The 22,648-nt window shown below is 46.6% G+C and overlaps 1 protein-coding gene across 2 annotated transcripts in view; it reads left to right on the top strand.

Annotated features, from left to right (window-relative positions):
* The window catches only part of PLXNC1 (plexin C1), a 144,452-nt gene that overhangs the window by 34,135 nt on the left and 87,669 nt on the right, over window positions 1-22,648 (top strand). For both annotated transcript variants that reach the window (XM_045872846.3, XM_045872845.3), the window contains exon 5: window positions 21,306-21,420. In XM_045872846.3, the coding sequence (XP_045728802.1) occupies window positions 21,306-21,420 (115 nt within the window). The remainder of the gene's footprint in view (window positions 1-21,305; window positions 21,421-22,648) is intronic.

Here is a 22,648-nt window from a genome sequence, read left to right as displayed (position 1 = left end):
GCCGGGCGGCGACAGGAGGAAGGAGAGGCTGGAGATGTCAGCTCTGCTTGTACTTTCTACAGAGCTCTCCAAGACTCTGGGGAGACAGGCAAAAGGTTTTCCCTCCGAGGAGATAAAAGAACAGGGATGTTTGAAAATTTTCAACGGGATCCTCATAATGTGTCGCCTGCGGTTGGCTCGGGGGAAGCCTCGTTATTGATGGTGCTGTCTCCGAATGCGTGGTTCGGCTGGCGGGCCTGCTGTACAGCCTGAGTCTCGGGGCAGAATGGGCCGGGCCTGGTCTTGAATTGCGATGGTCACGACCCACCCAGGCTCTGGGGCGACTTGTAGTGGCTTCCTCCCTGCCTCGGCAGCTCCTGGTCGCTGGGACCGGCCTGGTTGGGTTCGCTGTTGCCGTGGCAACCGAGTACTCGGGCTCCCACTACAGAAGCGAGGAGGAGAGTGAGCGCCTGAGCTGTAGCTTGGTCGGGGAAAGAAAGAAAGAACAAACCAAACCAAACCAAACCATAACAGTGTCTGTCAGTTTGGTGCTTTCAGTTTTTAAAGGTGAAAAAGGATAAGGAGGAGTAGAACAGGTGCAGAGAAGCCGAAGGCTGAACAAGGGGGCAGTTTGGGGAAAGAAGAGAGGACTGGGAAGAGAACCGGGGAGCCTCTGGGGATGGAAGCCCAGGGCAATGAAGGGAGAGGGCGAGAATGCAGTATAAGCAAGAGGTTCCGGAAACAAACTAAAAACGTGGGGACAGAATTAATTAGGAGTTCCCGGAGGAAGTCGAAAGCTGCGATGCAGCAAGACCAGCAAGACGCATACTTGCCCTTGCCTTTTGCTGCGCTTCCTCATGGGACTGTTGCCCTCAGAATCACTGGCAGACAGAAGAAGCAGGGCCGGGAAGATGCTCATGCATCATTGTAATTGGGTAGGAATGTTTCCTTCGTGTCGCTTGCCGAGTCTAGAGTTTAAAGAAATTAACTGATCCTGAACAGCATTTCATCGTCACACGCCCACTACACAGTTTGCCGTGTTCTTTCCCACCCGTTCCATTTAGGTAGGTTCCCTGTCTATACTTGCAGAGCTCCCTGCAGGGGTTAATTAGAGCAGTGGCCAGGATTCATCAGCCACGCAGAGCTAGTGGCTACTATTTTGGCAAACATAGGTCTGGAGCTCGTGGGCGAGGTGTCCGGGCTGGTGAGATGAATTTTGGGGGTTAGATGTGTCTAGATGGGGTGTAAAGAAGCCTGAAGACCAGACAAGGGAGGCCATGTTGATTGAGGGGAGCAGTAGTTGGGGAACTGAGCACAGAGGTGGTGCAGTGGCTGGGGGTCAGGGAGATGAAGAGGGGGAGGGAACATCCAGAAAGGGAGGAGGAAAGACTGAAGAAGGTGGCTTCCATTATGCCAAGGCAAGAAAGGAGGGAGCAGTCCGCTGTGCCAGATGGTGCTGAGGGTTTGGGCAAGAGAAGGGAACTGATCCACTGGACTTAGCAGGTGATGGTTGGTGACCATGACAGGGGCCGTTGTGGCAAGTGGTGCTAACGCAGCAAGAGAAACTAAGGAGAGAGCAGAGCAGAGACAACTCTTCAGAGGAGCTTTGCTCAGGAAAACAGCAGAAAGATGGAGCAGACACTGGAGGAGAAAGTAAAATCCAGAGGGTCTTGTTGTTTTTAAGATGCATGAAAGCACACTGTGCTTTGGGGCTATTGGGGAAGTTCCAGTAGAGAAGGGGAAACTGATGGTGCAAGAAAGAGAAAGGGTTGCACAGTGTCGTGTCTCAGAAGATGAAAGAAAATGCGATCTAGCGTGAGCGTGGGGAGGCAAGCCTCGGGCAGGAGGTGCGCAAGTCATCCTTGGTCACAGGAGGGAAGGTGCAGAATGTGGGTCCTGGGGCAGGTGGGTGGGGGAGGTGTGTGCAGCGTCAGTTTGTATTGCTTATGTCATGTTCAGTGACTTCGGACCAGTGAGAGTGAGGTGGGGGAGGAAGTGCTGGAGGTTTGAAGGGAGAGGAGAGAGAAGATAGGAAAGAGAGCTGGACGGAGAATGGAGATGGGAAATACAGAATGATTGCCAGGTAGCAGGAGGGTCCCATTGAGGACAGTCGTCTTGCCTTTGAAGCGAGAACACTCAGCGTGGTTTTGCTTCCGAAGGCTGCATTCAGCTCTGCTGGTGTAGTCATAGAGTTGGGGAGAGCTAGATTTAGCAAGGTAGGGCTTTGCAGGAAATACATCAAGAGAGGGGAGAGGGGCCTAGGAACTGAGGGTGTATCCAAGGGATGGATGATGGTATTGACGTGGATATTTTTACTTAAAGTAGTGGACTCTGGGCTCTCAGCTGGACGTGAACTCCAAGGAGGGGAGTGGGGTATGGGAAGAGGGGGCAGGATCTGTGCATGGAAGGTTGCGGTTGGATTTAAGATTTGTTGGAACTGGGGAACTGGAAAGGGTAGTAGTTGGACTGCAGGGAGGTCGTGGATGGGGGTGGTGCTATTGGTAATGACAAGGTCTAGGGTACGGTCGTGCACTTGAAGTAGGATGGAAGACAAGATCGTTGGTAGGGAGAGGGTCAAGGAACTGAGGTAGCAGAGTGTTAGATCAGTCATCTGTTTGGAAATTACAGTCCCCAAGACTGACTGTGGAAACAGTGTCAGAGCAAAATAGTCCAGAAGAGGAAGGAATTGGCAGGGGTGGGGGTGAGCTGTAGAAGGTTGCAACACGGAGGGCTTCGGGGTGGTGTGGGCTGATGGTGTGACTGCCTGAGCTTCCAAGCTGGGGTGCATTGGGGGGCAGGCTTGGAAAAGGGGAGGAAAGAAGAAGCATCCAGAAAAGGCAGCAGGACACAAGCAGGACACTTAGGACGAGTGAGAGGAAGCAGCCAGCCCCTGAGCTGGCTTCGAGGAAACTGTATCCCCAGGGGAGAGGCTGGTTTCGTAAGCACAAGAAAGTAAGAGGTATGGTCAGAGAAGAGGTTGGAGACACCAGGGCATTTATTGACGACGGGCTAGGAGTTCTAGCCTTCTGTAAAACTAGGACTCAGGCTTCCCCTGGTTCTCCTCTTGCTCCCTCACCCCTGTCCCAGTACTTTCCGAGAGGAAGGGTGCTTTTAAAATCTAAACCAGGTCATGTCATTCCCCGGTTTAAAACTTGCCCTGGCTTTCTCTCTTAGAATCCAGTCTAACTCTCTTACTACAGGACCTACATACATTGTCTGACCGTTCTGTGCCTCCCATGCCTCCCTCCCTTCTGTTCACTCCACCCCCCCACACTGGCTTTCTTTCTGACTTAGGACTATACCAGGCTTGTTCCTGCCTCTGGTACTTTGCCCTTGTTGTTGCCTTAGTCTAGAATATTCTCCCCCAGATCTTTCCGTGGCTGGCGCTTTCCTGATCTCCCAGTCTGAAGTGGCCTCACCTCACTCATAATCACCTCACTGTTTTATTTTCATCACCGCCCCATCACTGGTCTGAAACGATCTTATTTCTCTGCCTCTCTTGTTAAAATGTAAGTTCCACGAACAGAGGGTCCTTGTCTGTCTTGTTCACTACTATATCCCCAGAGTCTAGAACAGTGCCTGACACAGAGTAGATGCTCAAAAAATATACGTTAAGTGAATGAAGTAGATTGAGTGATTGAGAAACTCTATCAGTTGTGGGTTGAAACTTGTGCATAGAACATTCTAGACTGATGGCCCTTCCCAGCCACATCAGATCACTTGGTTTCAAACTGGCTTGATTGTGGCCTAAGACGAAATAAAACTAAGCCTCAGATCTGTGACTCATATTGAGTTCCAGTACCATTCAAAATTAGGAATTCTAAAGGGGAATGTTTTCTTATAACTGTAGAGCATCCTACTGTGTTTATTTTAAATGTCACAGATTTATTTAGAAAAATAATTTATTTTCCCTTTCGAGAAGGTTGAGCTTTCTTGCATATGTGTCTAGAAAATGGATTTGTTGGGAGTGGGGGGTGGGCAAGAAAACTATCTTAACTTCCTTTTGATTGGGTGTTAAGAATAGGCATCTAGTATAAGCAGATAAAAAGCAATTAGATAAACAATGAGCTCTAAAATGTCTAGTATTTTATTGTTAGAACCTCAAATCCAACCTGTGCTGAATTTGTCTGTGTGGGTGGAAAGCGAATTTTTGCAGGCTGAATATCTTGGGTTTGGAAGCAGTTTCTCAGTTTTTCCCATATTGCAAAGCATAGCACATGTGTTCAGTTATGGATTTCCACAAAACTGGCAATCCTGAACCAATGAACGGGTGAGGTTCCAAAAGTTCATTTGCAAGTTTGTTTGGCACTCAGAATACATTTTCCCATAGAAACAATGTCATAAATTAAGGACTCAGTCCCAAGCCAGCCCACAAAATCCCATTTATTTGGTTTTAACAAATATTTATCGAGTATCTACCAAGAACCCAGTGTGGGAAATGAGACAGCTAGGTGTTGCTGAGAGAAATCAGATGCCATTCTTGGCCTGAAGGAATTCACATGCTAGCTAGGGAGACAGACATGTCAATAGCCCACATGCATTCATTCAGTCATACATCCAACTGACCAATATTTATTGAGCACCTGCGATGTGATGAGGCCTACGCTGGGTGCTCGGCTCAGAGTTGTTTCTTGCCTTCATAGAGCCTGCAATCTAGTGAGGAATGTAGGCCAGTGTATCAGTCAGGTTTCTGGTCCAGTGATACTGTGTTAACAAACTCTTAGTGGCTTAAAATAAAAAACATTTATTCCTCTTGTTCATGGGTCCGCTCCAGTGGGAGAGGATGGGGTTGGGGGTAGGGATGTCCTCTGCCTCAAGATGCTGGTGGAGAGGCTGATTCGGGTCGTCTTCACACATCTCTCATCCTGCACATACCGTTGCCCAGGCAGACAGCAAGCAGAAGTACGAGAGGCGTGCTCAACTGGGCAGCACATGCAAAGACTCTGCTCATGTCATGTCTGCTGGTACTCCACTGGTGAGCACAGCCCAAGGCCAAGCCCAGCATCAGTGGGGTGGGGAATATGCTCTGCCTACTCTAGTAGGAGACCATGGAAATGGGGCCAAGGGTAGGGACGGGTCATTCCAGTACAGGAGAGAGTGAAGAGCTGGGCACACAGTCCAGTCTACCTTAACAAGTAAAAGAGCTCCCAATCTACCAATAAGTACATAGTGTATATAATAAGGGTTTGCACAGAGGCAGTGGAGGATTCCATGGGGGCACATAAAAAACGTCTAGCCCACCTTCACAGTAAGGTGGGCATTTGCTGCAAGAAGAAATGTCTCAGCTGAACCTGAGGCGTGAGCATGTATCAGCCAGATAAAGCCGAGGCAGGTGACAGGTGAGGGAACAGGTGGGCCGGAAGCTGTAGGAGCACCTGGCCCGATGCTCAGTGTGGATGGAGCATACAGCCTTGGGGTGCGGGGTGGAGGGGGGAGCCGTTGAGAAAGTGGCATGGTAGGCAGGAGCAGTGGAGGACTGGCCTTATAAGCTGTGTTAAAGAATTTCCATTTTGTTGGAAGGACTTTGGGGAGCTATTGCAGAGCTTAATTAGAAGAGTGACCAGTTCAGATGTGTGTTTTAGAATAAGCATTCTGGTGAAGATAGACTAGAGGGGCTCTGCTGGATGCTGGCAGACCACTTAGAAAGTGGTTTTAAAACAGCAAGAGATGGGGAACTGGTTAGAGGGATGATAGTAGCAATGGGAAGAAATGGATGGACTCAAGAGCTATTTGGGAGATTGGATTGACAGGACTTGGTGATTAATTAGATTCCCCCTTGAGTCTGACACACTCAGAATAGGGTTATAAAATGAAAAATAAAATATCAAGGTGGCCATGGCCACTGTTTTCCTGGAAGATGTATTCTTTCTCCCTGATCTAAGTCCTCATAAAGACAATGAAGAAGTGATACCCAAACATATGATGTATTCTTAGTGTGTCCCAGGCATTGGACTAGGCACTAGATTGGAGCCCAATGGATGAGAACTTGTCCCAGGGGCAAGGACTTGGGAGTGATGTCAGAGCTGAGTCTCAGAGGGTGCAGTGGGGTGAGTTCCTGTTCTTTTCCCAGCAACACAGTGACCTTGATGTTGAGATGGTAGAGGAAGGAGTGCGGGTGTCTGGCTTGGGTGACCAGAACGACAAGGGTGTCATTACTGAGCAGGAATGTAGGGGGGGGGAGTGGCCTGTTTGGGATGCACAGCAATGCCGGGGGTGACTTCCACTCTGGCAGTCCAGGCGAGGAGGAAGAGTGCAGGGCCTGGAGTCGGCTTGCTTGGGATTGAATCCAGGTTTCTTTGTGACTTGCAGATTCCTTATCTTCACTGTGCCAATCTCCTCTTCCATAAAGTAGGGCTAATAATACCTTAGAGGGTGGCTGAGAAGATTAAATCAGATCATGTGCATAAATCGTTAGTTGTAACCAAGGTTGGGAAAGGCTTCAGAGAGGAGGTGGCATTAAAATTAGGTCTTGACTAAAATTAGCACAAGAGACAACAGGTGTTTGTGAGGATGCAGAGAAAGGGGAACCCTCTTGCACTGTTGGTGGGAATGCAAACTGGTGTAGCCACTCTGGGGGACAGTATGGAGGTTCCTCAAAAAGCTAAAAATAGAACTACCCTATGATCCAGCAATCGCACTGCTAGGTATTTACCCAAAGGAAACAAAAATACAGATCCAAAGGAGTGCATGTACCCTGGTGTTTATAGCAGCATTATCAAAAATAGCCAAACTATGGAGAGAGCCCAAATGTCCCTTGACTGCTGAATGGATAAAGATGTGGTATATATATATTTAAACACACACACACACACACACACACTGGAATATTACTCAGCCATCAAAAAAATGAAATCTTGCCATTTGCAACGACATGGACAGAGCTAGAATGTATTTTGCTAAGCAAAATAAGTCAATCAGAGAAAGATGAACCATATGATTTCACTCATATGTGGAATTTAAGAAAGAAAATGGATGAACATTCAGCAAGGGGATAAAAAGAAGGAAACAAATCATGAGAGTCTCTTAACAATAGAGAATGAACAGGGTTGATGGAAGGGGAGGTTGGGGTGGGATAGGTGGGGGATGGGGATTAAGGGCACTTGTTGTGATGAGCACTGGGTATTATGTGTAAATGACGAACCACTCAACTCTACTCCTGAACCAACACTGAACTGTATGTCAATTAACTAGAATGTAAATTAAAAAAAGATTAAAAAAAAAAAATCAGGCCTTGAAGCCTGAGTAGACTTTCCGGAGGGGAAGGCATTTTAGAGGATCCATCATAGTGAGTGGTCTTCTGAGGGAGCGGCAGATTGGATCGAAGCCCTAGAGCGCAGTGGCTCTAGAAAGAAGGACGGGCATGGGGGCTTGGGTGGGACCAGGATGTGAAGGGCTCTGAGTTTGGACTTCATATCAGTGGGTGCTGGAAACCCACTAAAGGATTTTCAGCAGAGGACACGATCATATTTGTGTTTTAAAAAGATCATCCTGATGGCAGGGTCCAGCACGAACCGCACTAACCCGAGCACCAGCTTTATCAGACTTCCCAACCATCCACCTTCCAGGCTCCACTGTCTTTTGGTATATCTCGTAACGAACGAGCTTATCTCCTGTCTCGTCCTGAGTCATCTACTTGGCCACTCTTCCTCCAGCCTTCATATACCTCCCCGCCTCTCCCAGCGCCACCATGGGGCTCCGCTTGCTCTGGTCCTAGTCACGTAATGGAACCGGGGTTGGGTCCTCTTGAGAAAACGGGTCGTGCAGGAAAGACCAAGCTTCTTTACCGTCCCTCGCTGTCATGCCTCACTCTGCACAGGGAGTATATAGGGTAAGGCTGTACTAATCATAATCAGCAGGCATGTGAACTAGACGGTGTCTGCGGTTCCCCTTGATGATTTGTATAAACCTGACACTTGCCCATAGTCTTTTCCAGGTTTCTTCCATGTAGACACATGGAAAACCTTCAAGCAGCCCCAGCCAGCAGCAGCTGGTAGATCATTCCTTGACCCGGCCTGACGACAGGGCTCTGGCCAGTCCTACTGTCAGCCTTCCTGAAAGGGTGGGGGTAACAGAAGGGGATTTTGAATACAAGAGAGAAAAACCGAAATGTGACTGCTAAACATATTTGTCCCCAGCACTCCAGAGTAACCAACAACAACAACAACAACAACAAAAGGAGTTAAATGATTTGCTTATGGCCACATCCAGTTCCTTACACTGCTCTCCTGTGCCGGGGTCTGCCTCCCCTCTCTCCTCCAAGAGACACTCCCTCCTCAAGCCTCCGCGGCCATTTTTTAGCTCTAAGGGCCCTAGGCTGTGACTGCCCAAAAACTTGGCCAAGGCAACCCCTGGGGAATGGTAAGCCGTAACCACACTCTCGTGAGGTCGGCGTTCCTGCGGCCCGGTCTGTCCTCCTGAGGGGTGGGCGGTATGCAGCAGAGACGCCCACTGAGGGCTTCTCGGTAGAGGAGCCCCCTGGGGTGTGCCCACCGACCCTTCAGGACACAGTTGCAGTGCACCTCCCCCGAGAAGCCTGCCCCAACCCCAGGCCCACTCTGCGTGGGGGGGTGGGGGTGGGAACATGCTTACCCTACACCGGACGCTGTGCCCTGCGTGCCATGCCCTGTTCCAGGTAGGCCCCCTGCTGCCCTGTGAAGTCAGCACTAGGACAATGCCCACATTCGGGATGAGGAAACAGCCTTAGGTTGTGTATTGCTCTCCCACTGCTGCTGTAACAGATGGTCACAACCTTAGGGGCTTAAAACAGCATATGTTTAGTATCTTACAGTTCGGGAAGCCGGAGTCTGTAGTGGGTCTCACTGGGCTACGGTCAAGGTGTTGAAGGGGCAGTGTTTCTTCGCGAGGCTGCAGGGAGACTGCATGTCCTTGTCTTTTCTAGCCTCCGGAGGCAGCCTGCCTGCCTTAGCTCGTGCCTCCTCGAGGTCGGCATCCTCGAAGTTGGCAGTGGGGCACCTTCTTGCATCCTCGAAGTCGGCAGTGGGGCACCTTTACATCTCTTGGGCTCTGAATTCTGTTTCCATTGTCAGGTCCCCTTCTCTGACTCTGACCTTCCTGCCTCCTCTTGATCCCCATGTGATTACTGTGGGCCCACACAGATCATCTACGACCGTTTCCCCATCTTGAGATCCTTAATCACATCTGCAAGGTCTTTTAGCCGTGCAAGAGAACATAAGCCCAGGTCCCAGGGATGGAGATGTGGGTATCTTTGGGGGCCGTTACTCTGCCGACATCGGGTTGCACAGGTAGTGGAATCTAGCTTGAACTCTCAAGCCAGCGCCTTCACCCCCCACCATAGGGAAAGGGAAGAGGAATGAGGAAGAGATATCATCCCTTGTGGCAGGGGCAATAAAGAGAAGAGCCTGGTCTAAATGGACCCTTGGTGGATGCCTGGCTATGCCTAAGAAAGATGATGGGACTCGGAGCCAACCTGACTTGTAGAAAGCCTTCCACCTTGAAAGTGTAAGCATCCATGCTTTCAGTTAACAAGTATCTATCGAGACCCTAGGGTGTGGCTGGCGCTGTTCTAAGCACTAGGATTCTGCAGCAGTGAACAGCACTGCCCTAAATCTTTACCCTCGTGGAGGTCCTTCTAACGGGGTGTTCAGTTCCTAAGGCTGCCCTAGCCAATGACCACAGCGTCAGTGGCTTACAACAACACAGATGTATTCCCTCACAGTTCTGGAGGCTAGAAATCCACAACCGAAGGCTCTAGGGGAGAGTGCTCCCTCTCTTCTTCCAGCTTTAGGGGCTCCTGGTGTTCCTGGCTTGTAGCAGCAGAACTGTGAGCCCCGCCTCTCTCACGACATGGGCTTTTCCTCTTTGTGTCTCCAAATCTCCTTCTCCTTTCTCTTTTCCAGACACCAGGCATTGGATACCTTAAATCCAGGAGGATCTCCTCTTGAGATCCTTGCATTACATCTGCACAGACCCTCTTTCCAAACAAGGTCACCTTCTGAGGTTCTGGGTGGACATGAATGTTGAGGGAGCATTGTTCAACTCACCACATGGGGGAAGAGGGACCATGTAAGCATAAAGAAAGAAACAGCATGTCAGATGGTGATCAGTGTTCTGAAGAAAAATACAGCCAAGGACGGGGGTAAGGGGTGCTGGCTGGAGGCCCCAGAGGTTGCAGTTTGAACCGGAGTGGTTCCCGAAGGCCTCACAGAGCACGTCTGAGCCAAGACCTGAAGGAGCACATTCAGCTCTGGAGATGTCCCCCTTCGTGGGTTATGGCCAGCCCTAACTGAGTGGCCAGAAAGACAGTTTGAGACAGAAAATGGTTCTCATTCTGCCTTCATTCCTCCTTTCTTTCCAATCCGGGATGTGTCCTCGTGCTTGCAGCCTGGACAGTGACCCTCCTTGATGGTCCAGTGTGGTTCCAATGACAGCGATCATGGTAATCATGGGATTTGGCGGGGGGGCCCTCCTTCTTGGATGAGGACCCCACTGTGCCGACTAATTGTGTAGAAGCAAGTAGGACAACTGTCTGTGGGGAGGAAGCAATGGGGAGCAAAGAGGAATACACTATTCGGACCTCAGGGCATTCCTGAATTACCCTGGCCAAAGCCCAGCCCATGCACGCGGGTTAGCCAGAATGCTGAAAGGGGTTTGGGGGCCTTCTAACAGTGGAGACAGGTTTTGGGTGAACCGAGATCCCCTGGGTTGTTCTGCATTTGTATCCACTGTTAGGAGCTGTGAACAAATCCTACTCTTTCGAAGCAGAAGGAAGAGAGGGGGTGAAATCATGGAGGGGCAGAGCTCTTGGTACCCTGAGAGCTGATAGAGGTCGACACAGGGAAAAGGCTCACCTTACTCAGAAGCCAGTTTTGTTTGGAAGCTCTGGCCGCCAAGGTCCTCCGAGCGCAGCATCCAAACTGCTTACCCACACCATCTTGTTAATTGATGTTCCCTGACTCGGAACAAGTACCATTAGGAACGCCCCTTTTAGTAAATACATGTTTTAATGGAATAGATTTTTTTGAAATGACCTTATCTCAGGCAGCAGGCACTTTCATAAGTATGTATTGATTGGCTTTTAAAAATTCCTCAAATGTTTTCACTTGTCTTTGTGACCTAGAAGATGTCTTGTTCCCAGCACCTTCTCCACCTTCAAGCACAACGTTCCCATCTTCTTTGGAAGCCTTCCAGGCAGGCTTTCATGTTTTTGCTTTTGTAACATTTGTAACATTTTGTAAAGCTTGGGTGCTTATGTTCTGCTATATAGAGAGGGGACCGTTTCTGATAGGACAAGCGGGGCATTCAGTATTGCTCTCAGGTGGGGAAATGGAGGCCCAGAGAGGGGAAGGTATGTGCCCCCAGCTGCACAGGGCATGTGGAGAAGAGCAGCTTTGAATCCAGATCTTCTTGACTCAAAAGGCATCATTTTCCCATGTTTATTTCCATCTTATGTATTTTAAAAACACCTCCCTTAAGTTCTTCAGCTCATGGTTTATGTTTGGAAGCAAAAACCACCAGCTTCAGTAAGCTCATCACCCACAAAAGAACCACATGGGGTGAAGGCTACAAATCCCTTTTGTGTGAGTGTTTCAGTCTGCAAATGTGTTTTATGTGTGCTAAATAGCTCTGAGTTTCAAGACAAAGGCTGGTTTTCTACCATGCCAGTTAACAGGCCAGCCCAGTGAACAAAAATCAATGAAACAACTTATGCTGGTATCATGGAGACGTAGTCAAGAATTTTAGTCGCTTTAAAATTGAATTCTTTTTTTTTTTTTTTAAAGATTTTATTTATTTTTTAGAGAGTGAGAGAGAAACAGCATGAGAGGGGCAAGGGTCAGAGGGAGAAGCAGGCTCCCCGCCGAGCCAGGAGCCCAACGTGGGACTCGATCCCAGGACCCTGGGATCATGACCCGAGCCAAAGGCAGACGCTTAACCATCTGAGCCACCCAGGCGCCCTAAAATTGAATTCTTAATCCAATTCAGCTAACGCTTGTTGGATACGGGCTGTGGGTCAGGCCCTGAACTAGGCCCTTGGGGAAGAGAGATGAATGAGGCTCTGCCCTGGAGAATCTCACAGGTTACGGTGTGAAGCATACACCAAGCAAATACTGTCCATACACCATGGAAAGTGTGCCTAGCTGGTGCTCAAGGCATGGGGAGACCCCAGAGAGCCCTTTAGTCTTGGGAGGAAGGCATGTTGTGATTGAGCATCCTCCAAGAAGCCTTGCACTTGGTCTGCCTCCTTACGGAGGAAAGGTACACTGCATGTTGCCCCCGTGTGTGTGAGCAATGCCCGTGGACAGTCTGATGCGCCTTATTGCCCGGATCCCTGTCTCATCACTACCATTTTGTGTGTGTGTGGCTTATGTCACCCAAATTTTTCCCTAAAGTCTGTTTCACTTGCCTGAGGAATAAGTATCACAACAACCACTACTATTTACTGAGGCATTACTGTAAGCCTCAGTTAAATAGATGCACATTTTGCTAACAACTCCATGCGGTAGAAACCATTCATATCTGCATTTCTGCAGATGGACAGCCTGAGACACAGAGAGGGCACGTGACTTGGCCAATGTCGCAGGCTTATAATTGACAGAAGCGCTCTTCCCTTTGTTTACTAGCCAGTCTGGTCTTCAGTCAGTTCCTTGCAGAGAACAGAGTTCCAAGCTTTAAGTGAACTCAGGGTCCTCGCACGTGCTGCCCCTTCTCCCTAGAATGCTGTTCTGGTTATTCTTGATGTGGCTCAATGGTTTTCATCCTAGAACTCTGAGCTGAAATGTCACCTTTCTTGACCAATCTAAAGTAACTCCTCCGTGTTACATTTTTGGGTTCTGCAGAAGACTTACCTTAATTTGAAATTATTTTAAATTATTGTTTATTTGGTTTATGTCTGTGTGTCTCACTGGAATGTAAGCTTATTAACAGGGGGGACTTTAACTGGTTTATATGTTGATATGTCCACAGTGCCTACTATGGTCTTTGGTGTTTGGTGGCACTCAGTAAATATTTGTGGTGTGAATGCCAAATACGGCACTCGGTCCTGGGGTTTGCCAAGGTGAATAAGGGGTATTCCCTTGGGGGACCTGCAGTCTGCTGGGAGAGACAGGCAATCAGCAACTAATGCGATATGCTGTATACACCTGGAGCACGTGTAAGGTGCCACAGGGACACAAAGGAGGGAGCTACTGTTTTGCCTGGAGCTTGGGCAGACATCATGGAGGAAGTGACATTGAACTCGCCTTAACCAAGGAACATAATTTCACCAAGTATACTGCAGGCCCAAGGGCCCTCTGGGTGCCGTGGGAACAGCATATGCTAGGAAGAGCCAGGCAGGTTTGCACTGCATGTGTTAATCAAATAGACTCATCAATCCACAGTTGCCTAGGGATGAGTTTGTAGAAGAAGGCAGGAGCTATATCATAGTGCCAGGATAGAGACATGACCATGGAAACTTGTGTTCTAGGCTTCTGGTCATAAAAGACACATAGGTAGAGGAGTTTGGTGCAGGCAAAAGGGTGCCATTGAAGGTTTTTAAGTGGGAAGTGCTATGAGCAGCTCTGTGTTTGAGAATAACCTAGATGTCTGTATGGAGGCACTGGAGGTGGGAAGGCAGGAGCCCAGCTACAAGGTGATGGATGAGGGTAGGATGCAGATAACGTAGAGGATGCTTAGAATTAATAGGTCATTATCAACTGAATATGAGAGTTGAGAAAAGAAGCCAAGGAAGGCCCAAAGTTTTCTAATTTGATCCACTATTTGAATTACTGCTCATTAGCCAAGTTCAGGCAGTGTTTCCCAGTGTGCATGACTAGAATGTCTAAAAATTTTGGAAGATGTTGCATCATTCATTCCTGTCTTGGAAAGTTGCAAGGTACTCCAGCATAGTCAAGGTTCTGAGAAGTCCTGCAGCAGAGAAATTAGTTTAATTTTATTTGCCCAGTGTCTCCCAAACCTCTTCACAACAGAACCCTACTTTAACACTAACACCCCCCCCCAAAAAAAACAACCCAAAGAACATGTTTTCTGAGAAGTGACTAAAACCTATATTTTCCTATATGAGCCATGCTCAGGGAGGACCTGCTGACTTTTATCTTGGCATTTATGATGCCACTCTCCTGGCAAGCCTTTGGAAACTTTGAGGAATTTGGCACAGGAGTAAAGACCGCCGAGGTTCATGCTGTGCCACCTGATCGCTCTGCCTCACAGTTTCCTCATCCTTGCAGTGGAGCTGATAATAATAATGTCTATTTCCTGAGGTGGTTGTGAGGATCAATGAGTTAATTTCCAGAAAGCCCGAGGAGCAGTGGCTGGCCTGTGGGAAGGGCTCAGTAAGCGTTAGCTTTTGTGTGAGGCCATAGAGCTGCAGAAATGTGAGCTACACTGCCTGGTTTTTGTGTCCCGGGCCCTCCACTTGCTAACTCTGTGACCTTGGGAAAGCAATATGGTACCTTTCCCCACCTCAGTTTCCCCAATCTGTAAAGGAGAGACAACGATCATTCTTACTTCATAGGTTTGTTATGAAGAACAAATGAATCTCATCATGTGAAAGAAGGTGGCCCTGGCATGTGAGATGGTTTCATTTTTTAAAAAAAAAGTCCTCTAAATTGCCTCTGGAATTAGCATAATTTTATCACATAGATTGACTTTTGGCTCCAGTGACGAAGGTCCAATTTTTCAGCTTCCCTAGCATGTTATTTTGATCTGGTATTTTGGCATCCCCCCTTCCTGACCCCGGAGCCCTTGGATTCAGGGTGTAGTTTGCCATAGGGGCATCCTATTCTCTTCTATTCGGTCGAGTTTGGTTTCTTCATCTCTTGGACTGACAATGTCAATAAAAGCCCCCCCGCCCTTTCCTAAAAATGCAGGCATTTGCTTGAAATCCCTTAGCAGAAGACCTTGGGATGCTCTTACAGTGACACCTTTCCCCCCGGTATGGACACAGCCTCCTGTGCCCTGAGAGAGAGGCTGGATCGTTTCCTTGTTAAAAGTTTTCTGATATTATATCAGTATAGAATCTTTGGAATAGGTCACACCGACCCCATGTTCAAGCCAATTACCTGATATTTAGTTATCAGTTTCCTTCAGGGACTATCTGCTCTTGGTGAACAATGAGATTAGGGGATGCTGATGAAATTTGAGCGGCAGGAAGTAGAAGTGTTATTTCTGAGCTCAGAGTTTCTATTTCAAGTTTGAGTAAATGGGCTTTTTGAGGATGGAGGCAGGGAGGATGCCTCCTCCCCCTGCACTGCCCCTTCTGGAACCTGCCAGGCGCCTGTGGGTTCTGAATGTGAAGTTTGAGGTCTACTCGATTTCCCTGGGCGCTGCAGGTGGCAGGACAGAGTCCTAGGCTGTCTCCAGAGGAAGGGCCATGACACCGTGTTCTAGATTTTGACCTTCGGAGTGGCTGCCAGGGATCCAGCAGAGACATCAGGTGTAGTAGGTTCCTTAGGGACAGGCAGAAGTCCTCCAGGGGCTTACGTGCTTTTTGCCAACGTTCCTATTAGCAGCTTCCGTTTTAGATCAGCCAGAGGCCTGATCTATGGGCTGCTTTATGGGTTAGTTTACATGTTGATGTGGGATTTTTTTTTTCTTTTTTTAATTGGAAGGAGGCCAAAATCAGAGAAAAGAGATCACCCTAGGGAGGGGCTCCCGGCAAGGAGTCTAGTTGGCCCCATCCGAGCCTAGGGGCCTCTCTGACCTCAGGCCAGGACACTGGGCCCTGCGGGGCACAAGAAAAACTTCCCTCCTAAATTCTGTTAGGATTTTGGACAATTTTTGCACAGTAATAAGCACTGAGTTGCTCTTTGGGCTTCTCAAAAGGGAAAAGTTATGGGCGCCTGGGTGGCTCAGTTGGTTAAGCGACTGCCTTCGGCTCAGGTCATGATCCTGGAGTCCCTGGATCGAGTCCCGCATCGGGCTCCCTGCTTGGCAGAGAGTCTGCTTCTCCCTCTGACCCTAACCCCTCTCATATGCTCTCTCTCATTCTCTCTCTCTCAAATAAATAAATAAAATCTTAAAAAAAAAGAAAAGGGAAAAATTAACTCAAAGATTGTAAACTTAAGTATTCCAGCATGTTGCTGACCTAGGTGGATAGTCATACCTCAAGAAGTAGGTGAGAAAGGGCTTCCATTGTCCCAGGCTGTCAAATACTAATGACAGAAGAGCTCACTTATGTGCCAAAATTCACTTTTATCCTAGTTTTTCAGTGCTTTAATATCTGTCACTTAAATTTTAAAACTCATATTTACGAACACTACTCTAATTTCAGTGACACTGAATTGTGGGATTGAAGCTTTTTGCTTATTGTAGCATTTATTGCACTACTTAATTCAGTAAATATATAAAAGTAGCCTTCAATATATTTTTATATTATTTTACATGTTTTTACCTGCAGTCGTGTATGTGAAATTTACCTTGGTAACTGAGATGTCATTCTAAGGACCAATAAAGTCTCACTGAACAAGAGAAAAAAAAAAAGAGAGAGATCCTGGCCTAATAGAGTCAGATTCCAAGGTCCCCTAGCCCAGCCTACAGGCATTTTACCTGCCTGGGAACTTCAGCTCCTTTTCAGAGGTGGGTCTCCCTATTCTTTATGTTGGCATGAAAACAATTAATAATTTAAATCCTGCCCATTAAAAAACCAGAAATACTGTATAAATATAATAGTGTAGTAATAAATTTAAAAGTCGATCCAGCTGGGCACTGTTCCCAGACTACCAGCTGAACAGAAAAACAAATAAGTAAAATAGAAGAAAAACTGCTATATAATGCAAATGGCTGTAATCTCATTGTTTCTTGCTACTCTTTATTGCAAATATATAGCATTGAAGTTACATTACGGGTAAATAGGTTTTGTGGGCTAAACTGGAGACCTAATCACTGTTCATAACATTATTTCTATGGGGAGAAAAGTGTATTCCATATTACAAACAGATGGGTAGCAAGCAAATTGGGGGGTGCGTAATAGGTTTGTGAATTGGGAACCTCCTGGGATTTTAACCTGCAGATGGATGTTTTGTATTCAGGGCTAGCGATAGTTGAAAATCAGAGGCCTCTCAGAATCCCCCCTCTCCCTCAAGTCCTTGCTGTCCTTTCAACCTCGAGAGACTCTGTCCTGGGGTGCTCATCCTGGCCCAGCCCCACCCTCCCCAACCCCTGTTGAGGCCCCAGGAAGCCAGGAGGAACCCTGAATGTCTTCACCCTTTCACACCTTATTAAGTGAGTAGTTAGGGTTCATAGGAGGCCGTGCGGCAGGGTGGCCAAGTGGGTGGCTCTGTAGGCAGACTTCTGTCACTTGTGGCTGCGTGACGTTGGCATGTTATTGCACTTCTCTGAGCCTCTGTTTCGTGCCTATAGAATGAGGTGGTTGGGAGGACTAACGTGGGAGTGCCACCTGTAAGCACGCAGACCAGGGCCTGGGATGGGGCAGTGCTCCCTCCTTGCAGGTGCATGCTGAGCTAGTTATTCGGGGATATTTGGGTTTAGCCAGATTTCCATGAACTCGGGAAGCAAACCCATACCGTGAAAATACTTTCTGAACTCCAAACAGCAAACTTAGAAACAAGGGTCTGGAACCTTTCTGTTCAAGAGTTCAAGCCTGGATAGGTTTTGAACATACTTTTTTGTGAGCTGGGGGTGAGGCGAGGGGGTGGTCCATGTACTTACATAGTTGAATGGACAGCATCAAAGTCTGTTCTTGTTTTGAATAGATTAGGCTTTACAGCAGATTTCATAGAAACTAATAAGAACAAGCCTTCTTAACTAGTTTTTTTCACTAAAGTATTTCCACATACTGTGTTTTTCACCTAAGGAAAATGGTTTTGTTTTTTGTTTTATTTTTGGTTTGGGTTTGTGTTCTTCAGACAGTCTTTTCTTTGCATTTGAGCAGGTTCTATTTCCTGATTTGCAAATAGGCGAGTGCCTACATATTGGCCTTATGGTGTAGGCATGAGATCAGCTGGAAATAAGGACTTGGAAAAAGAAAATAGTGATTGGGGGCACCTGGGTGGCTCAGTCATGAAGCGTCTGCCTTCGGCTCAGGTCATGATCCCAGGGTCCTGGGATCGAGCCCCGCATCGGGCTCCCTGCTCGGCGGGAAGTCTGCTTCTCCCTCTCCCTCGCTCCCCCTGCTTGTGTTCCCTCTCACTGTCTCTCTCTCTCTGTCAAATAAATAAATAAAATCTTAAAAAAAAAAAAAAGAAAATAGTGATTGGATGTCTGAGGGCTTTTGGGTAGACCGTCAGTAGAAGTTGGGGTCGTAGCCATATCACAGAGAAAGGGAAGCAAATCTGTCGCTTGCTGTTCTCTCCAGAATGTGCTCATTCTAATCTGAATCCAATTTTCCCCTTATCTGTGGCCTGAAGAAATTGAAATGAAGCCACTTAAGAGATCAGCCTACCTGAGAGCACCTCACTGAGGATCGCCTCACTGAGAGTTGTGTCCGACCATGAGATTTTAATTTCATTTGGACAAAGGTTTAAGTATCTTTGCCACCTGACCATTGATTTTGTGATACATAGGATTAAGAACGATAGCTTTCGGAAGGGATAATTTCAAAATAACTGCTTTTATTTTACTAAAATGCGGGGGCTCTAAGATCTGCTCCCCCTCCTTAGGAAATCTGAATGTGTGGGTAACATGCTGTCATGAAGACTTTATAATCTGCAATATTGGAGAAGTAATAAGATGCTGTTGTTGGTTGACCATCTGGTTGCACATTCTTGGTGTCAAGGTTTGCTGTGTTATTTTTTTAAATTAATTATTTTTACTGGTGAAAAGCAAGAAATGGGAGTTCAGCAATTTCAGAGGTGTTTTAGAAGTGAGAAATATATGTTTAGTTGCTTAACATGGTTAGATTTTGTTTCTACCTTGTACAAAATAGGAAGTAAAAGGTTCGCTATATGTTTTCTTTTTTTTTCCCTAAAAGATAAACTGAAAACTTCTAATCGGCTCCCTCTCTGGCCCCAGATTTGAACTTTTAGCTTACATTAAAAACAGTCTCTTTATCATAAGTAGGAATTAGACTTACATTAGAAGAAAACTTTAGAAAGAAAAATCACCCACAGAAAGGACCTATAGAGATTTCATATTTCATCCATCCATTCAAAAATATTTATTGAAACCCTAGTATTCGCCTATCATGCTGCCAGACACTGAGAGATTTGCTGAAGAAACCTTAAAGACGTTCTCCCTGGGGCGCCTGGGTGGCTCAGTTGGTTAAGCGACTGCCTTCGGCTCAGGTCATGATCCTGGAGTCCCTGGATCGAGTCCCGCGTCGGGCTCCCTGCTCGGCGGGGGGTCTGCTTCGTCCTCTGACCCTATCCCCTCTCATGTGTTCTTTCTCTCTCATTCTCTCTCTCTCAAATAAATAAATAAAATCTTAAAAAAAAAAAAGACATTCTCCCTTCCTTCGAGGAGCTTAGAGCTTCCTTGGGGGGCGGGGGGGGAGAAATGACACCAACATATGAAACAGTTAAGTTGTAATTCAACACAGCATATGATTAAATACCAAAATGTGTGGTTCCGACAAGAAAAGCTAGAGGAGTTCAGCAAAGGGGGTGATAACTCGGTGGCACTACTGTGTTCTGCCTACAAATTGGCAAATTGCAGCAGTTTTTGTGTGAAATATTTTACACTTGTTTTTTTGGCAGCCTTAGGCCTTGACTTCCAGGCAGCATTAGGAGCCTACGACAATATTTGTACTCCATTCGCTCTAGAACTGGCTTTGTTGTTGTTTTGTTTTTCAAATAGAGGGAGCGTCTTATTCGAACCAGAGTGCCCAAGAGAGGCCGGTAGTTTTGACAGTCGTAATCTCTTTCAAATCCAGAATAAGGAACCAACTTCGTCATCCTGTTTTTCAATCCAGCCGCACTCGTCCCTCTGTGGCCAACTCTCCCTGACACCAAAAGGCGGTTTAATTTGAACTTAATGTCCGTGACGGACGAGCTAGCCATCAAGGGTCGGATGAATTGATGGCTTTGGAAAACTGCTGATGAAAATCCCAACGGTCAGGACGTTGGAGAAGGAGCCCACACAGATGTAGGGGAGTTCGGACACAGATGTGCTCCTAGCAAACAGGGTTCCCCAACACTTGCTCAAAGCACTGTGCCCGAGGATGATGTTTAATGAAACTCACCAGCTTCCTGTTCTATTTTGGTCATATTCAAATTAGCACAGAGCTCAAAAACGAAGGCTTGGGGCCTACATTCTTACAAATTGAAAAAAGGAGAGAAGAGGAAGAAGAGGAAGTAAAAATGTCTGTGAAGTCAGATACTCTTTCAGGGACCACATCCCGCCCCACTCTGACCCTTTGAGGGACTCCCCACAGACGAATGCCTTTATCACTTCGTTGCTTTTCAATCTTGTGATTCATGAATTTTCCACTTCTTTTCAAACTTACTGTCACTCGTTCTCCTCTACCCCTCCATTTTAACCTCAGGCCTTGAGGAGGCATAGGTAACAGGGATGTTTTGGTCTCTTCTTGATATCATCCAGTGGAATGTTTGTGGAGTTCAACACCTTTGAGAATACCATGGCCCTTGCTGTTCATTCTTTTTGTCGGTTTGCTGGCCCTTCCAGTGAGGCAGGAGTTCCCAAGTTAGCGTGACCTAAAGTGGCTGAGACATCCAGCAGAGGAGTGCTCTCCCCCTTTAGCTCCTGGTCATGTTTACTAGAGGAATTGGCCCAGGCCACAGTTTAAGATTTATTCGGGACATCTTCTGTGCTGACAGACTTGGGAAGGTGGCCCTGGAAAGTGTTGCACCCATATCTTTTGATATAATTGGGTGTCTGTCTAAATAAATGTTATGTAGCAGATGGTTATGAAATGGCTTATCACATTCTTGGGAAGACTCTGCCCTTGAAATATTTATATTTAATTATCAGACTACAAAGCACAAGACAGCTTTATTTTTTTCTTAATAACGAAAAGATTTCCACAGTAGGCTGATATTCTGGGAATGAACCACAAACCTAAAATTTATACAGTATGTAAACCCTTTCTTGGGCTGTCCTTTGCACCAGGTTTTTCTCGAAGGGAGCTCTTTAATTTTAGAATCCACTAGAGGATGTGCTTTGGGTGTATTTGGTGACGTCATCCTGAGAGAGGCCACGGGAGCCGAAGTCCAGCGTGTTGTCTACATTTGTTTTCTGCTCATAGACATGATGGAAAAAACGCCCTGCAGTTGTCCTGTTGCTTTTCATGGTTTTAGCATCACGTTCCCATTGTCGCTCAAAATCAATAACCCTCTGCCCAAAGCCTGGCATTCTGTACTCAAGCCAAGTGTGAGAAGTTTTAACTAATGCATGTGTGGGGTTGCTGTTTTGTTGCCTTTTCCATTTTTTGATAGGTGTACTTTTAAAGAAGATTGTGTACATCCAGAGAACTATGAAAACTGGCTGGATATTTCATCGGGAGCCAAAAGATGCCCTCAAATTAACCTATTTCGAAGCAGTAAAGATGAGGTAAGAGGAAAGATTTTAATTTGTCTCTAATGTCTCATTTTGCACAACTGATGCTAACTTCCTTCCGTGTGTGAAATATCTACTAGCATTAAAGAAGCTTAGTTAGGAGAGTCCATTCATTTAGTTACTGATATTGAGTGGTGGCAGATGCCATACACTCTACGAGACGCTAAGGAAATAGCAGAGAACAAGACATACGGCGAGCCTGCCCTCGTGGAGTCTGTCATCTCGTAGACCTCGTTCATTGAATTTAAAGAAAAAAATGGACTATTAATGTAGTAGGAAAATGTATTGATAAAAAAAAGGAAGAAAAAAGTTCAGATTCATGGTCAACAAGATTCCTTAAATGTGACTTAAGTGTAGAATTTTATTTTAGGGTTGTTTCCCTAATTTGTGCAGGCTTCTCCTGATAACTTTCTTATATACATGGCTTTAAGCACTACTGGGAGAGAGGGCAAGAAACCACTACAGGCAGTGACTATCACGAGTGGGGTTCCTTGGCAAGCCAGGGGGCTCTTGTTCTGGCCGTACCACCATGGGTAGCTCTTCAGCCCTATCACTGGATGAGAGAGAGGACACGATGAACAGCATATGATTGGAGCATCTTCTGATTCACACACCATCCATACCCTATGGGAATATGGAATTCCTGCCTTGTAATCTCAGTGGTGCTGTAAGGAGACATTTTCTCCCTAATTATAGTTCTTGTATTATGAATAATTGTACAGAATCCCCATCAGCAGCCAGTTGACTTGTCTGTTGAGCTCACTCTGTTTTATTTGAATGCCACATTAACAAGGAAATGGACCACTTTCTCTTTTCCTGTACACTTTACCATTTCAAATAGCAAGAACCATACCACTTAAGATGATTTAACATTTAATAAAGGAGAGCCAGAGCATTTAATGAGCGATAAATAATAAAAGAATAAAGCTTTCAAGTCATAACTGATCAGAACTTAAGGATTTAAAGTTCTTTGGCTGTTGTCACTTTCTACTGTGTTCCGGCAGGTTGAGGGGGGAGGCGGTGAAGAAAGAACTTTCAAAGCCTTCATCCAAACCTCCACCAGCCCTGAGTCAGAGTGAAAAAAATGTGTGAAGAGAGGCTTAGGTATCTCAGCATAGGTGTGGTCAAATTTTTCTCTTATCAGTCTGAAAAATAGCTAACTTTGGTCCTGATAGAGAATGATAAAAAAGAAATACCATGATGTTTGAATATACCCAGGACT

The sequence above is a fragment of the Mirounga angustirostris genome, unplaced genomic scaffold, assembly GCF_029215605.1.
Source record: "Mirounga angustirostris isolate CCGP_5_RB_7025 unplaced genomic scaffold, mMirAng1.0.hap1 SCAF_5, whole genome shotgun sequence".
Classification (NCBI taxonomy): domain Eukaryota; kingdom Metazoa; phylum Chordata; class Mammalia; order Carnivora; family Phocidae; genus Mirounga; species Mirounga angustirostris.
This window is presented reverse-complemented; position numbering and strand designations above follow the sequence as displayed.